The sequence below is a fragment of the Hemitrygon akajei genome, chromosome 8 (genome assembly GCF_048418815.1).
Source record: "Hemitrygon akajei chromosome 8, sHemAka1.3, whole genome shotgun sequence".
In the NCBI taxonomy this organism is placed as follows: Eukaryota; Metazoa; Chordata; class Chondrichthyes; order Myliobatiformes; family Dasyatidae; genus Hemitrygon; species Hemitrygon akajei.
In genome coordinates, this window is record NC_133131.1 from 69797022 (window position 1) to 69814905 (window position 17884).

At 43.4% G+C, this 17884-nt stretch overlaps 1 protein-coding gene across 12 annotated transcripts in view; it reads left to right on the forward strand.

The window, feature by feature from the left end:
* The window catches only part of LOC140731963 (transcriptional enhancer factor TEF-5-like), a 295063-nt gene that overhangs the window by 233264 nt on the left and 43915 nt on the right, over nucleotides 1-17884 (forward strand). For 10 of the 12 annotated variants that reach the window (XM_073053977.1, XM_073053985.1, XM_073053984.1 and 7 more), the window contains 3 exons: nucleotides 1797-1931; nucleotides 6923-6966; nucleotides 7650-7724. In XM_073053977.1, the coding sequence (XP_072910078.1) occupies nucleotides 1797-1931; nucleotides 6923-6966; nucleotides 7650-7724 (254 nt within the window). The remainder of the gene's footprint in view (nucleotides 1-1796; nucleotides 1932-6922; nucleotides 6967-7649; nucleotides 7725-17884) is intronic. The other 2 variants (XM_073053987.1, XM_073053988.1) reach the window with 1 other exon arrangement.

Here is a 17884-nt window from a genome sequence, read left to right on the forward strand (position 1 = left end):
AAGAAGAATTGTCGAACATGACCATGTTTGTATAAGATTACTGCTTATTTAGACTTGTCCTTCAGCAGAGCTCCTTTAGAAGGTGCTATTCTTCTTGCACATTTCCTTCCCGGCCTTGTTGAATTCCTTCACTCTGATAGTTTATGACTTTCTTGGCAAAGTCACCTCACTCCCCCTTTCACATGGATTTTCAAATGAGCTCAGAAATCAGCACTCCCAGACCATGTTTGTCAGCACTGAGGGAAATTGCCCCCCCAGACAATTGAATTATACACATTTCCCTCCATCCTAGAGAGGTCAATGTGCCAGTGAACACACATCTTCTAAGCTATAATAACTCTGAGTGGGGTGAGACGATGGGCAGCAGTTTGGACTTGGGGCTGTTAGGAACTGGGATTAGAATCCTTTGTATTAATTTCATAGAAGACAGTTATGATTGATGGATCAGGGTGTGGAAGAGTTTTCTTTCAGTGAAACTAGGTTGGATCTTGGGATCCTCAAATTCATCCCAGTGATGCTCCTTCAAGGGGCTTTGAAGCACGGGCTACGCTCCTGGCTGTACTTGTTCCTTTTTACCCCTGCCCCCCCCCCCCGGCAACCTCCTGCCATGCAGTGAAGCCCACCGAGTCTGTGAGACTAAAGGGTACAAGGTTTAATCACTGGCCATGGTCTCTCTATAACGAGTGAGCTGACTAAATTCACTTACTGATACGCCTAGTTCCAACATGTCTGTAACAATTTACCATTCCACCCTGCAAACTATAATTGAACCGACTCTTATTTTAAATGCAGACAAGAAAAAATCTATGGTAAATTATCACGTGTGATGCCATCCTACAGTGGAATCAGAGTTGGGCTGCTCATCTTGATGAATTATTTATTTTTCAATAGACAACAGTATCCATGTCATGTCCCATTAGAAGATGGTTCTGTCAGTCCCATAAAACGGAAGACAATCCAAGAGGCTGTCACTCACTAATGTGTGCGTGCCTCATTGCTGCTGGGCTTAACGTTGAATTGTGCTCATAAGTAAAGCAGGTTAGCCCCTCCTAGTGGTGGAATTCTGTAGTGATGAGATGGGTGGGAAGAAAACCCTTCCTGACCATTCGCCATTGATCCTGCTGGCTGTAGCGTTCAGTTTAGAAGGCTGAAATGCAGAACTGAGTGGCCACATGTGACCACTGCTTTCAGCAGCCGTGAAAAAGCTATTAAAGGGTCAGGTTGCCCTGTCTTTCCAGTATAAGGAACTGACCTCAAATTGCCTGAGAAGAATAAACTCGTCCTTCCCATTTAGACAGTAATTAGTTTTCAGGGAGTTTCAATCACGCCGTTAACAAATCTTGAAGCTTGACCATCTTCTATTGGCAATATTTTTCTTCACCAACCGTTACTCCTGGAAAACTTGAACACAAGTCCTGCCAGTGCCCTGGCAGTTCTGACCAGTTCTGAGAAAACGTGGGTAGGTTCCAGAGAAATGATTTCCCTGTACCCATTACTCCACAATGTGGATCTGTCCCCTGACTCGACTGTGTGGCAACATTCTAGGTCTTTGCTCATTGTGATATCCCAATAATTGATTAAAAATGAGCCTTACTTTCAGGAAGGTACCTGATACCTCAAATAAAATGTATTATGTGAAACAAGATGATTGAGCAGATTTTCCAAAAAAAAAACTTTAGGCAAAATGGCCCAATCTTACCCATTGTCGTTATTCTTGCATTGAGTTTACTGTCCATAATATTTTTCCGTGCTCTCTCTGCAAGGTGTTGTTGATCCACATTTCTTTATTTTTAAAGGATCAAGCTTCAAAAGATAAGGCTCTGCAGAACATGGCCGCCATGTCTTCAGCACAAATAGTGTCAGCGACCGCGATGCAGAACAAACTGGGGATAACTCCAATCCCTCAAGCCCCTTATCCAGGGACAGCCAGGGTAAGAGACCTTTGCCTGCTTCCTGCTTCCTGTTTTTGTGTGTTGAGTCGGACATCCGAGGGATGGTCCCAATCCTTAGCCGGCTGCCAAAATCACCAGTAACGTCCTCAGATCTTTACGCAGAAGGTTTCAAATTCAAATCTCCACGCTGAACATTAGGTGGATGTAAAAGGCTTGGCAATACTACTTGGAGTCCTCGATATTTTCATGAGCATTTACCCTTCACCCAACACATCAGAGCAGATTATCTGTTCTAATCATAACAGTGAATCAGTTTGTACAACTGTCAGCTGTGTTTCCTTTGTTACTACATTAATTACTCTTCAGAAAGTAATTCATCTGGCATAAAACACTTCGGTTATGAAAGGCACCGTGGAAAACTCTTCCTGTCCATGGCCAAGCACTTGTCAAATAGTGCATTCGGAATGAGATAAAGATAAGGTTTGAGTGGGTATTATCACCTTTAATCTTAAACTTCCTCATGTTCAACATAGGTAGGGACACTTGTCATCACCCTTCCTGAGTCAAATGACTGAAGAATTATGACTTAAGTGAATCATTTCTTAAATACACATTGGCTCCCGTGTGTGCACAGCTGGGACAACAAACTGTATGGTAATGAATGTGCCTGCCAGCTGTGCAAGGAGGCAGAACTCAGTAGTATGGCTACAACCCCTTTTAAAGAACAGAAGCTACAGCATACGAACAGAATCGGGCCATTCAGCCCATCGAGCCTGCTCTATCATATGTCTGATCTTCCCAACTCCGTTCTCCTGTCTTTTCTCCATAACCATTAACCTCTCTTACCACTAAGTACGATGACTTGGCCTCCACAGCTCTCAGTAGCAATGAATTTTGCAGATTTACTGCCCTCTGGTAGAAGGAATTCCTTCTTATCTCAGTTTTAAAGGGAGGTTCCTTTATTCGGAGGCAGTTCCCTTGGATCCTAGACTCTCCTGCTAATGAGGTCGACTCTACTCAGGTCTTTCACTGATGATCATCTCCTTTGAATACAGGGCCAGAGACATCAAATGTTCATGTTTTAAGCCGTGGATCCCTTGTGAGCCACCTCTGGAGCCTCTTCAGGGCCAGCACATCAATCCTTCTATACAAGGCCCAAAATTGTTTACAAGAGTATCTGTTTGTACTGGGAATATAACCATATAACAATTACAGCACGGAAACAGGCCATCTCGGCCCTTCTAGTCCGTGCCGAACGCTTACTCTTACCTAGTCCCACCGACCTGCACTCAGCCCATAACCGTCCATTCCTTTCCTGACCATATTCCTATCCAATTTTACTTTAAATGACAATACCAAACCTGCCTCTACCACTTCTACTGGAAGCTCATTTCACACAGCTACCACTCCCTGAATAAAGAAATTCCCTCTCGTGTTACCCCTAAACTTTTGCCCCCTAACTCTCAACTCATGTCTTCTTGTTTGAATCTCTCCTACTCTCAATGGAAAAAGCCTATCCACGTCAACTCTATCTATCCCCCTCATGATTTTAAATACCTCTATCAAGTCCCCCCTCAAACTTCTACGCTCCAAAGAATGAAGACCTAACTTGTTCAACCTTTCCCTGTAACTTAGGTGCTGAAACCTAGGTAACATTCTAGTAAATCTTCTCTGTACTCTCTCTATTTTGTTGATATCTTTCCTATAATTTGGTGACCAGAACTGTACACAATACTCCAAATTCGGCCTTACCAATGCCTTGTACAATTTTAACATTACATCCCAACTCCTATACTCAATGCTCTGATTTATAAAGGCCAGCATACCAAAAGCTTTCTTCACCACCCTATCCACATGAGATTCCACCTTCAGGGAACTATGCACCATTATTCCTAGATCACTCTGTTCTACTGCATTCTTCAATGCTCTACCATTTACCATGTATGTTCTATTTGGATTATTCCTACCAAAATGTAGCACCTCACATTATCAGCATTAAACTCCATCTGCCATCGTTCAGCCCACTCTTCCAACTGGCCTAAATCTCTCTGCAAGCTTTGAAAACCTACTTCATTATCCACAACACCTCCTACCTTAGTATCATCTGCATACTTACTAATCCAATTTACCACCCCATCATCCAGATCATTAATGTATATGACAAACAACATTGGACCCAGTACAGATCCCTGAGGCACACCACTAGTCACCAGCCTCCAACCTGACAAACAGTTATCCACCACTACTCTCTGGCATCTCCCATCCGGCCACTGTTAAATCCATTTTACTACTTCAATATTAATACCTAACGATTGAACCTTCCTAACTAACCTTCCGTGCGGAACCTTGTCAAAGGCCTTACTGAAGTCCATATAGACAACATCCACTGCTTTACCCTCGTCAACTTTCCTCGTAACCTCTTCAAAAAATTCAATAAGATTTGTCAAACATGACCTTCCACGCACAAATCCATGCTGACTATTCCTAATCAGACCCTGTCTATCCAGATAATTATAAATACCATCTCTAAGAATACTTTCCATTAATTTACCCACCCCTGACGTCAAACTGACAGGCCTATATGTCATATGACTAACCGATGGTCCAGCCGAGCAAAGCTAAAAATGATAGGGCCATCCAGTTTCAGAAGCATTGCAGCTCAGCTTGGTGGTCTTTGCTGTACAGAGACAGAGAACAGGAGGAACGTCCCAAACGTCCCCCTTCCCAGGCACGGTCTGATGGCTGTTAGTGTCGATCGTTGCAGGAATCAGGACCATTTGGGCAAGGGTCGCTAACTGTAACTGGAATTGTTGCAGGAGTTTTCATCAGAATCATTATCAGGTTTAATATCTGCAGCATATGTCTCAGGCAGCAGGAGTACATTGCAATACACAATTAAAACTGTAAATTATGGTAAATATGTGTATATATTAAAAAAGAAAAATAAATAGTGCAAAAAGGAAAAAAAGTGATGAGGTAGTGTCCATGGGTTCCCCTCTGCACATTCAGAAATCTGATGGCAGAGGGGAAGAAGCTGTTTCTGAATCATCAAGTGTGTCCTTCTGGCTCCTGTACCACTTTCCTGATGGTAACATTGAGAAGAGGACTGTCCTGGGTGATGGGGTCCTTAGTGATGGATGCTGCCTTTTTGAGGCATCGCTTCCTGAAGATGAGCAGGATGCTGATGGAGCTGACTGAGTTCACAACTTTCTGCAGCTTCTTTTGATCCTGTGCAGTGACTCTCCCCTTTTCCCTTCCCCCCCAATACCAGACAATGATGGAGCCAGTTAGATGCTCTCCACGAGTGTATTCGGTGACGTACCGAATCTCATCAGTCTCTTAATAAAATATAGCCGCTGTTGTGCCTCTGATATGCTGGACCCAGGATAGATCCTCAGAGATGTTGACACCCAGGAAACTGCTCACCTTTTCCGCTTCTGATCCCTCTACGTGTGTGTTCCCTCGTCTTACCCTTTCTGAAGTCCACCATCAGTTCTTTGGTCTCACTGACGTTGAGTGCAAGGTTCTTGCTGTGACACCACTCGATCAGCTGATCTACCTTGCTCCTGTACACCTTCTTGCCACCATCTGAAATTCACTTAGCCCCTGTGCCCACACTCAGAGAGGACATGTGGGACTCCATGTGTCTCAGCTGCAGCAGCCATAGTGGTCAAGGTAATGGCTACTCTCAGCTTCCCAGGCCTCTTTTGATATTTCCCCCATATCTCCGTACAGCATTACACAGGGATACCTGACATTGCTGATCTGTGAACCTCACAGCTGAAATTCCTGTTCTTATGTGACTTTCAAGAATGCTGTTCTAATGCCATTTAAAGGTAGCAATGCAAGCTCTGGACCTGAATCTTGTTTAAGTAATAAGTAAGTTTAACTTGACTGTGTCTTATCCATGCTGCAATATCACTTACTGATTTAATAGCAGTTTCACTGACTTCTTAAGATTCAGCTGGTGTCTGTCATCGACTTTGTTGAGATTAGTAAAGCTTAACAGCAACATAATGACTGGCCAAAATATAGAATTTACCTACCTGTCAGATTGATACTCGTAATGAGTACACCACTTAATGAGCAAATGCTAGATCAGCACTTACCCTGTCCAGTATTGACACACAAAGCACACATTTGTGTACCATCTACAAAATGAACTCCAAAATTCACTCAAGTGTTTTCAATATGCTTTCCACTGTTTTGAAGAACAGGCAGCACTGTATAGTAGTGGTTAGCACAAGGCTTTACAGTTCCAGCGACCCGGATTTGATTCCCACCGGGATCTGTAAGGAGTTCATACGTGCTTCCCGTGACTGAGTGGGTTCCCTCTGGGTCCAGAGACCTGCTGGTCGGTAGGTTAATGCATTGTTATAAATTGTTCCGTGATTAAGCTAGGGTTAAATCGAGGGTTGCTGGGTTGTGCAGCTTAAAGGGCTGGAAGGGCCTATTCCTGTGCTGTATCTCAATAAATAAATAAATCAGCGGGCTCAATTTATGAAGGCAGACCCAGTGACCTGAATATTTCTGATGAAAAATATGAGTGGTACCAGTGAGGAAGTCCTAGATGCTCTTGATAAGAGTTGGAACAGTGCATGAGACAAGAGTAAAAATGAGGCAGGTAAACAATCTGCACTGATGTTTCCTCAGTCAGGCCAAGTATGAGGCAAGGAGTTCCCGAGAATAAACTATATTTCCAAAGGCCCCATCTACTTTCCAAGCGCATTAGACCTCACAGACGTACTTGGCTGTTCAAGAATGGTTAGATCGCTTGCCGTGATGACTGGCTTCGTGGCTGTTGACTCGCGTTTGTGAGCTTCGGTTGTTTGCACAGTTTGTTTTTTCCTGCACATTTGTTTGGACGGTCTTCTTTAAATGGGTCCTATTGGGTTTCTTTGTTTTGTGGTGGGCTGCAAGGAGACAAATCTCAAGATATACGTGCTTCGATAATAAATGTACTTTGAACTTTGCTTTTTTGGCTTTATCAATTGAAATGTCGTTACCCTGTGTTGTATTTGTTGTTGCAGTTTTGGCCTGGCCCTCTTCCTGGACAGCCTGGGTCCTCTCAAGAGTAAGTATCTGTGAGGTATCCTAGCAATTTAAAATCTGTTAGCAATAACATTGTTCATCTGGTTCTGATCCAAGTGTGTGGTTGATCTAAATTAAAGGTGAATGCCCACGTTTGCTGAGGGGGGATTGAATAATTCCCTTTATTGTCCCCAGTAATGGTACTGCTGGATATGAATCCTTGTTAGCAGCAGTGAAATCATTCCAAGGTACTGCTGGGTTGACCTTAAGCCTGGATCTTATCGGCTTTGCCAGTTGCAAAGAATTGTGTTCTTTACTCTGGTGTACAAGAATCACAGGGTTTAATCATTTGGCTATTTGGTCTGACCATACAGTTGACCATGATGAACCTCAAATTTTGCTATGTTGTCTCCGGATTTGCCACTTAACGATAACTAAGTGCTGGTTACTGCCTATCAATTTTACACAAAATAGAAATTGATTTTGTTCCGTGTGTTTTCTGTTCTGAGCTAAACCAAAGGTGGTGCTCGATTTTTTTTTCATAAGAGCAGCTTTGTTGAGACGCTCAGTATTTTTCAGAATCTGTTCAGGTTTGTGTTTGGAAGTGATGGTGGGGGGGTGTGCTCTGCGGGGGGGGGGAGAAGATGTTGAAATGATTCTGGTAGCTTATTTTGGGTCAATGTCTTTCTCGCTCTGTATTTTTCTCCTCTATATATCTGGTGCCAGCAACACCCCAGAGCTGGCAGGGTGTGGATGGAGGCGCAGGGACACGTGGAGCAGCACATCCACTGAGGGCCACAGGTGAGGAAGATGAGAGTGGTAGCTGGCCCTGGGCTGCATTGCGAACGCCACTGGTGTCTGTTGATCCTGATCTGCACTTATTTCCCCTTTTCCTTCGGACATTATCTTCCACCCCCTCACCCTGCCGTCAGGCTGAACAGGAATGGTAAATGTACTTGGGAAGTTGCAGGATTTCCTGCTCTGCTCTACTGAAGGTTGAAGATATTGAATTGAGCACAGTGTTTAGTGGAGGAAGAGCAGGTCTTGTTTGAGTGGAACCACTTGTGAGGTGCATTGTTATTTTATTCTTGTGGTTGGAATGTCTGTAATATTAAAACTGCCTATGTTCTGTGAGCGGCTAAGTTCTGTCTTGGAGATTTCCATGAAAATTTAATTTGTATCTTGCTCCATTTTGATATCTGTTGATGCCTGCAGGTTACATTCTGATTGTGAACACTTGGCTCGGTATTGTGTCTCTTTATATGCAGAAGCCTGTGATATTGTACCAGATGTCTTTTGGAGGTTGGGGCTTTAGTCTAAGGAAACTAGTAACAATTTTAAAAGTTGTATGGGGTCCATTTTTAATAATATGGTTTGTTTGGCTCCAGATTTCATCTGCCAAAAGTACCTCATTCCCCATGGAGTTTGATCTCAGTCTTTGAGTTATATCTTCAATTCCCAACCCCTGTCCTCCAAGTTCAACACAAAGCCCTCAACCCTTCATTCAGACACTGATTGCAACTCCATTTCCAGATTTAGTGAACAACCGCCTCCTTCCCATCACAGGATACTTTGCTATAAGACTCTCCTACACTGAGCTTGGGTTTCCAAACATGCCTGTACCTTCTTTATGGGTGTCCAGTCCCTGTCTAGTCCTATACCCCCTCAGGAAGGCCTTAAATCTCCCCACTTTGTTCTGGACAACAGACCTAGCCTCCACTGCCACACTCCTCCACTTGGCTGAACTGGTCCTCACCCTCAACAGTTTCTCTTTCAGCTCCTCCCATGTTCTCCTTACTCTAACTGCAGCATTTCCCCTTCCATCTCTCCACTGTATCTCCCCTTTTCTTTCTCTCCCTTTATCTTCCTTTCCCAAAGACTGATCTTGGTCTTTTGTGAAGTCCCACTGACCGATTGAAAATAACCAAGCGTAAACTGAAGATCTCCAATCGGTTAAGTTCCCTTTACTGGCTTCCTACCCATTGGCTTAGTTCACTTATCCAGCGAGCAGCTAAACCCCGCGAGAAATTATCAAATTTGCTGGGGTGAGTTTGGCGAGGGCCCCAACCTGGGTTTGGGAGCAAATATTTATCCACGAGGCCCAATTATGTTTGATACTAGTTGGTGTTGGACACTGGATTTCAGGGAGGGGGACTCACATTTGGTGTAGCGTGGAGCTTTTATTTCACCCACAGGCATGAGGAATGGTCACTGGATAAGTGTTCTACACAATTGTTGCTGACCAGGAGCAGAATTCAGGCTCATCAGTCATAACATTTCCGTGTGAGTGGGGTGTTACTAGGCCAGTTATGTCTCAGGGGCACCATTGGCAACTTAAATGGAGGAAGGGTAAAGAACACTGTGTTTGGGAAGGTGTAGGGGGCAGTATGGTGTTGGTAACGGAGGTATGGTGTGGCTCCTGCTGGGTAAAGAAAGGAAAGGCATTGGAGTACTGGGGGTAAATTTAGAATTGGTTGACTGGAAACCTGCAATATGTCTTCGCTTGTAAGGAATTGTCTCCCACACCTAATTCTGTGCTGTGTAGATTCCTGGAAAGTGGAAGCAATTCTTCTAGATTTTTTTTTGCCCTTCAAAGCAGAATTTATTTTCACTATGAAGACTCTTGCAGTATTAATTTGATGGTTTTGATATTAAAGTTAGCTTCCTGTATCATGGATGCAAAACCCAGTCAAAAGCCTACCTGACTCCAAAATAACTAATTTCAGCCACAGTGCAAATTTCTGGAAGGGTCCTATGGTTAAACTAATGCTGGATAAATCCTCAGCAGGTCTAGGACAACTAATGTGCCAGTGAGATCATGTCTTTCAATTTTCACACCTGAATCAAAATGTTGTCAAAGTTGTCTTCAGAGTAAAGTGAAGAATTCTTCCTTGGGTTCACTTCAGTAAAAAAAAAATCCTCAGTAAATTTGGCCTCATTGGGTCATTTCTAGTGTCTTGTAAGCCCTCTATATATTCCAGGCGTCCAAACCTGGGCACATACTAACTAAAGCATTGAACACCTACCACAGCAGGTAACAGGTAAAGGCTAAGGCTATGGCTATAGAACAACTTGCTGTTGTGCTGGTGGTTCTGCTTTTGAATCCAGGCTCCATCATGTTGAAGGTGAGATCTTCCCTCATCTCCCTAACTAAACTCTCTCACTGGTACTATTTCTCCCCATTATGAGAACTGGAGAAGTCCTTCTATATCCATGTGATCAGGATTGACAGGGATTGCTGGGAATAAAAAATCACTTGTCCATAGAATGCAGGAGATAAGTCCCCAGGAAGCTGGGGGAAAGACTCACCAGGGTGTTGCCTGGGTTGGAGAATTTCTGTTATGAGGAGAAACCAAGTAAGCTGTTTTTTTATTGGTGGAGGAAGTTATGGGAGAAAACTCACTTGAGATATTCAATGTTATGAGGGTTACGGAGAGGGTAGAGAGCAAGAATCTTTTCCCCATAGCAGAGATGTTTAAAGCTAGATGTCATAGGTTCAGGTAAGGGGGAGGAGGTTCAGAGGGCATCTGTTTTTTAGTCAAAAAGTGATTGGAATATGGAGTACGCTGTTTGATGGAAGCAAAGACTCACATCAGTTAAGAAGCATCTAGACAAACCCTTAAATCACCAAAGCTAGGCTACAAGCAAATTGCTGGAAAACTGAAATTCCACATCTTACATCTCACTACCTGCAGAAAGTATCTCCCAGTGAGTGTAAATGTGGCCTTGTTGTCTATTAGCAGCACATGACTCATTGTTTAATTTGCCTGCCTCTAAGTTGGTGCCATTGGGAGAACATTTCTCTGGAACAAGGTGTGTAGTGGCAAAACCGAAATAAGACAATTGCCACTAGTCTGCGACTGCCACAGAGTTATTATGATGTGTCTTCCAACTCCAACGATTACTCCAAAAGCTGAATTCTTTATTTGATCCTTTAGTAGCATTTAGCAAACTCGAAGTGATGAACTTCAGCATCCCCAAGTGTAAGTGAAGCGTTATTCAGCGATTTTAAGCGATCAGCAAAAGATACGACTTCTGCCAGTCTCAAGCTACAGACAGCCATGAAACAAGCAAGAATACATAACTTATTTCCTTTGCTTTTACTACGCCCCACTCTTGTGACTAGTTATAATAAACGTAATAACCCCCACAGCCCAGAATACAAAGCAGGGAGAGAACAGCTACAATGTGTTGTGGCTCTGGTTGCCCTTACTCCTATACCTTGATATAGATTGCACAGAGCATGTCCCTTCCACAGGAGTCACCATGATAGGTATTGGGCACATTGTGTTCAACCGGTTCTCCAAATCCGACTAGCTCATCTCCTCCGTTGCATAAGCTTCCAATGCCTTCTTCATCAGCTGCTCTCTGTAGCAATGATTTTGTAATCCAAATTGCACACAGTTTCTCAAAAGCAGGGTTTTATTTCACTTTAGCCTCTCATAATTGCCACAATATTTGCAATGTCTCAGCAACATTTGCTGTACTTCCCCTCATCTGCCGATGTTCAGTGCATCTACTCCCACATTTCCAGCCAAACTCCCGATAGCTCCAAGGCTTTGTGTATCTGGAAACACTTTTCTGGCATTAACTCTGTCTCACATAGTAGTCACATTGGACTCATGAATTCCACAAAAAATCGAATCTCACTCAAATCTCTGAACTATGAAACTGCAGGTATCTGTTAACAATCTTAGCTCTGTTGAGAAGTGATCAAAGGATTCTCAGTATCATAAGCACAAAAGATTCTGCAGATGCAGAAACATTGAAGAACACATTTATGTTGCTCAAGAATTCTCTGTATTCCTGGTTGAGAATGATCAACTGTTTTATTTCTAGACAGGCGGTAATGTGCTTGTAATGCATCCAAGCATACTCCCATTTGTCAGCTTGATGGGAGTAGGCATTTTAAATGGTTTCAGCATGGACTAGATGGGCCAAAGGGTCTGTTTGTGTGCTGTACTTTTCTATGACTCTTTGACTCTAAGTTACTGTAGCATTTGGCCAAGAAGCCGTGTTAAAACTCAATTCAGTGGGCTTTGAGGAACAAACGATCCTTGACTGGAGTTGTACCTCAGATGAGGAATGATGGGTGTTGGAGGCCAGACAGACACTGAAGCCCCGAGACACCATGCCAAGCATTCCTCGGAGTATCGTCCTGACCCAGCCACCTTCTGCTGTTCATCAATGACTGCAAGCAAGCACAGAAGTGGGGATGGACACTGTTGATAGGGCAGTGATCTGCTTCATCTGCTAATTCTCAGCAAATGAGGTGGACTTGCAAGACTTGAGGTAGGGTTTGGGAGAAAGTAGTACAATTCTTCTCACAGTCTCCTTTTCCAAACAGTTGACCTTGATGTTCCAAGAAAATGCCTTCATTATGTCCCCCACCATCAATGTCCTGGGGACCACCATTGATCAGAAACTTGGCTGGAACACCCGAGCAAATACCATGCCTACAAGTGCAGATCAGAAGCTGGGCCTCCTGTAGTACGATACTCACGTCCTGACAATCCAAAGTTGTTTTCACCATCTATAAGGCGGTCTTCACTCTTCACTTGTTTTGATCAGTGCAGCTTCAACAATAGCCAAGAAGCTTGTCAGCATCCATGTCAGAACATCCTGCTTAATTTGTAACCTATTAACCAGCCCTCCACCACTGAGGTTTGGAGACTGTAGTGTGCACCACAGTGTACTGCAGGCCGCTGCCAACAGTGTCACCCAAACCCACCTTCAGCTCCACCACCAGGAATTCAAGGTTGCCGGGGCCTGTGGATTCCCTGCCAAGTCACACACCATTCAAACTTGGAATCATATCATTGTTTCTCATCATCGTTATGTGCCGTGTCGTAGGACGTGGGTGACCATGGTCCTTGACCATGATTGTCCTTGGCAAATTTTTCTACAGAAGTGGTTTGCCATTGCCTTCTTCTGGGCAGTGTCTTTACAAAAGGGATGATCCCAGTCATTATCAATACTCTTCAGAGATTGTCTGCCTGATGTCAGTGGTTGCATAACCAGGACTTGTGATCTGCACCGGCTGCTCATACAACCATCCACCACCTGCTCCCATGGCTTCACGTCACCCTGATGGGGCGGGCTAAGCAGGTGCTACACCTTGCCCAAGAGTGACCTGCAGACTAGTGAAGGGAAGGAGCACCTTGCATCTCCTTTGGTAGATATCTAAATCCTGAAACTCCCACTGGGCATCACCGTAAAAGCACCTTCGCCTAAGGACTGCCATGGTCCCAGATGGTGGCTCACTGCCACCACCTTAAAGGGAACCAGCAGTGATCAGTTAGTGTGAGGGACCTTTGGATGAGATGATTTGTCTGTTGTGTTAGGTCATCTTTGCAGTCTGTTACTGTCTGTCAGGTAACAAATAGTCACCTAAGTATGAATGTCACCAAAGTTTTTACCTTATTTTTCAGGTGATGTTCATAAGTGACTGTGTGTTAGCATTATTGACTAAAATCTTGGCTGGAGTCACTGTGCACTAATGGGTTGGTGGGGAGGTCAATGTCCATGGCCAGCTGACCATTGGTCAAGATCAAAGTAAGTGTCTTAAGTGGCTTTTAGCTAAGACCAATAACTACCTTAATGTAGCTCACTGCTCACATCGATGCCCAAAGCATTGCGGTCTTTGTTGGGAAGCAACGTCCATTGTCGAGTGGCTGTTGCCATCTGTCATGTGGCCCCTCTCTCTAACGGGCCACATACTGGGTCAGTCTCAGCAGTGGGGAGTGACCATTGGCTGGGATCGATCTGCACATCATTACGTGGCCCGTAGTTGAAGACTGTGCCTACTGTTGGGTTTATCATCCAAAGGCATAGATGATGATTGACTGAACTCAATATCCACAATAGTTGATATTGTTTCTCTTTGTCGGATGGCTGTTGGCTGAGAAGGTTTTACCTCTATGCTAAAACATTCTGGACATCAAAGTGGTACGGCTCTACAAGCACACTGTCAGTACAAACAGTTTCAGTGCTGGCCTGGGGATTGTCTGTGTAGAGTCAGCACGTTCTCCTCTGGGTGCTCCGGTTTCCTCCCACATCCCAAACATATGCAAGTTGGCAATTAATTTGCATGTAACTTCCCCCAAGTGTGGAGGTGAGTGGGAGAAACAGGTAGGTGTGGGAGAGAATATGGGGAAATGAAAGGAAAAAATGGGATTAGTGTTAAAACAGTGTGCAATGGCTGGTTTACAGTTAGTGCAAATTCGATGGGCCAAAAGGCCTGTTTCCTTGCTGCATGTCCCTGTGATTCACTATGTTTTCAAAAACTGGAGGTAAACAAATCTTTGCAACAAAGTAGGTATGGTGCACTGGCAAACAGGAAAAAAATCTGCAGATGCTGGAAATCCAAAGCAACAGACACAAAATGCTGGAGGAATTCAACCGGCCAGGCAGCATCTATGGAAAAGAGTAAACAGTCGACGTTTTGGGCCGAGACCCTTCAGCAGGACTGGCTTCACTGTACATTCACCATTTTACCTGTAGCCACCAGTGGTACACACTTTAAAATGTTTAACGAGTCTCATTGCAGGTTTTGTTTGAACTTGCACCAATGAAACATTTGCTGTTCAGGGTCCCAGGAGATCTTTTGAAGAAATCCTGTGTACTTCCTTAATGATTCAGGTGCGAGCTCAGTCAAGAAGGGAGGATAAGTTAATAGTAGTAGATGACTGCAATACTGACTGTCTTGCAAATGTTGTGGCTCTAATACCATGTGCCTGCCTGTGATGAAAGCAGTCTACATTATATGACAACAACCTCAATTTGATGGAATGAGAAGATCAGAGACTGATATCAACATCAGGGTGTTTCAGATTAAGTGGTGGAAAGGAGCTCGTAGTGAGATACTTGGCAAGTGAAAACTTATATTCCTGTTTTTTTCTCTTAAAGTGCCAGGGGATGTGGAATGAAGGCCCTGTGTTAGAAGTTATTTGAAAGTTATTTTCACTCATTGTGAATGGGATGAGCATGATCTTTCTCTAAGGGTGTTTAAAAATGATGATCCTTTATCAGATTACTAGCATTTGTCTGAGCTCAGTGCTAGGAAGTGGCTTGGGCCATTTTCCAAAGTGGGAGACTTGAGTTAAAATGTTACTGCTTCTGTTCAGTCTTCTATTCGGAAGTATTTTCAGTCGTCACAGTTATTTTTGGGTTTCCACCCAATGGAGTTCCATTGAAGGTTCGAGGGCTGTTCTTGGAGTTTTCCAAGCAGTGAGGGTAGGGTGCTGGAGGGACTCAGCAGGTTGGCCAGCGGCTGTGGAGGGGAGTGGGCAGTCGCCATTTCAGAGACATAGGAGATTTTGCAGATGCTGGAAATTGTGAAAGTTCGGGTAACACATACAAGATGCTGGAAGGACTCAGCAGGTCAGTCAGCGTCTATGGAGGGGAAGATGATAGATACTTTATTGATCCCAAAGGAAATTACAGTGTTACAGTAGTATTACAAGTGCACAGATATAAATATTAAAAGAGAAGAAAGAAAGAATAAAAAGTAAGTTACCACAAACAGTTGGACAGGAGGGGGTTGTCACTTTCCCGGCTGTAGGTTGACTCATTATAGAGCCTAATGGCTGAGGGTAAGAATGACCTCGTACAGCGATCTTTGGAGCAGTGCACTTCAATTGAATTGACTTTTATTTCTTATATGCTTCACATACATGAGGAGGAAGAATCTTTACTCCAACCAGTTGTATCAGTCTTTTACTGAAAGTGCTCCTCTGTTCAGCCAAGGTGGCGTGTAGAGGGTGAGAAACATTGTCCAGATTGCCAGGATTTCCCACAGGGCCCTTTGTTCTACCACAGCCTCCAGTGTGTCCAGTTTGACTCCAGTAACAGAGCCAGCCTTTCTAGCAGTCTATTGAGCCTATTGGCATCACCCCGTGTCGATGCCATTGCCCCAGCACCCACCACATAGAAGATTGTCCAGGCAACACTGGCAGAACATGTGAACAGTCTGTGTCTCGGACCATGACATTTCATCAGGCACTAGTGGCTGCACCTTTCTTGATGATGTGGAATTCCAGAGGAGCCGAACGTGTTTTTATCTGGAGGTTGCCGAACCTGGAGTTCACTGGTAGCACACGTGTCCAAAGAGAAAGATTAGCAGAATGCTGGGATAACATTGCAGTTGGACACAACATTGTAAATTAGCTGAGAGAAAATAGAGGAAAACTAGACTAGAAATCCACCCCCGTAATATTTTCAAGGAAAAACGAGCCTCATTTAACACTGCTATTCGCTCTGCAAGAAGAGTCCATCTTCTAAGATTATTACAGAGGATAGCGGTGATTCAAGCCACTGTTGTACCCTGCCCCAACCTATAATGTCCTCAGTCAAGCATCTGCCACAAAACGTGAGGAATTTGCAATATTTTTTAATTAACAAAATTACTTTCATTAGGGAGAGTATAGCTACAGATACTGGTAACCAAGTGACTGCGTGAGTTTCCTCCCACAGTCCAAAGATGTACCGGTTGGTAGGTTACTTGGTCATTGTAAAGTATCCCGTGATTGTGCTAGGATTAAACCAGGGATTGCTGGGCAGCGCAGCTCGAAGGGCTGGAACACTGTATCTCAGTAAATTTTGAAGAAACTTGATTAGGAAGGGAAGCATTACACTGGAACGACTGCAAGGATGATTTACTATAATGTTGCCAGGACTTGGGAACCTGAATTGCAGGGAGGGGTTAGACAGGCTAGGACTGTGTGAGACTGATGGGTGATCTTATCGAGGAGTGTATAATCAATAGTGCCATAGAGAGGGTGAACGCACACATCCTTTTTAATAGTTATAATAATAACTTGTTTTGAGAGTGCTTTTCGAACGACAAATTATGTCGTGCAAAGTGCTTTGCAATGGGATCAAGTGCAAACATGAAAATAAAAGACAAGATGTTATTTAAAAGCAAGGTTAAATCAATTGGTTTTGAGCTGGCGTTTAAAAGTGTCAACTGAGTCTGCATCCCTTATAGTTTTAAGTATTGAATTCCACAGTGTGGTTCAAAAAAGCTGACCTGCCAATTATCTTTTGAGGGAGATTGTTTACATTTCAGAGATCAGTGGAAGGAGACCTGAGAGCTCAGGCAGGATTATAAAACAAAAATGATTCTGTGATTTACTACAGTCTCAGACCATTAAAAGCTTTAAAAGCAATGTCATTGACAATTTTGATAAGGGCCTTCCTTCTCTGTGCTGTGGTTTACTCTAAATCCTCACTGGAACTTTTCTAGAATATTGCTCCCATTCAGTAAGTTGTTGAGTTGGATGAACATGACTTTCTCAAGATTCTTCCCCAAGAAGGGAAGATTTGATATGAGCCTGTAGATTGTTAGCACTTCACTATCAAAGTTTGCTTTTTAAGTGGGGTTTGACGGCCACAATTTTGAAGGCATATGGAAAGACAATATTTTCGAGAGATGTGTAAATTTTTGTAACAGAATTGCAAAACCTATTAAGAGTCTTTAAAAGGTGTGGTAAGCCCAGGATCGAGACAGATTTACTTTTTGTTACAATTTTATAGCGTTCTGAATCGGAAATACTTGTAAATTTTGACATGTTTTCTGTCTCTTTATGAGGTTTTTATAGAGGTTACCAGCATCTGTAGCAATATTCTCCCTAGTGAACATATTTTGTTGTTAAAAAATGTTGTGAATTCCTCACATTTTGTGGTGGATGTGTGACTGAGAACATTATAGGCTGGAGCAGGGTTTGACAGTCGGTTTATAGTTGAACAATATTTTTGTATTGCTGCTATTCTCTGTAATAATCTTGGAGAATAGGCTGTTCTTGCGGCGTGTATAGCACTGTTAAATGAGGCTAGCTTTTCCTTGAAAATATTACAGTGGAATTCTAGCCCGGTTTTCCTCCATTTTCTCTCAGCTATTCTGCACGATCTCCTGAGCTCATGGACAGAATTGTTTAACCATGGCAACAGTTTACCAGGTG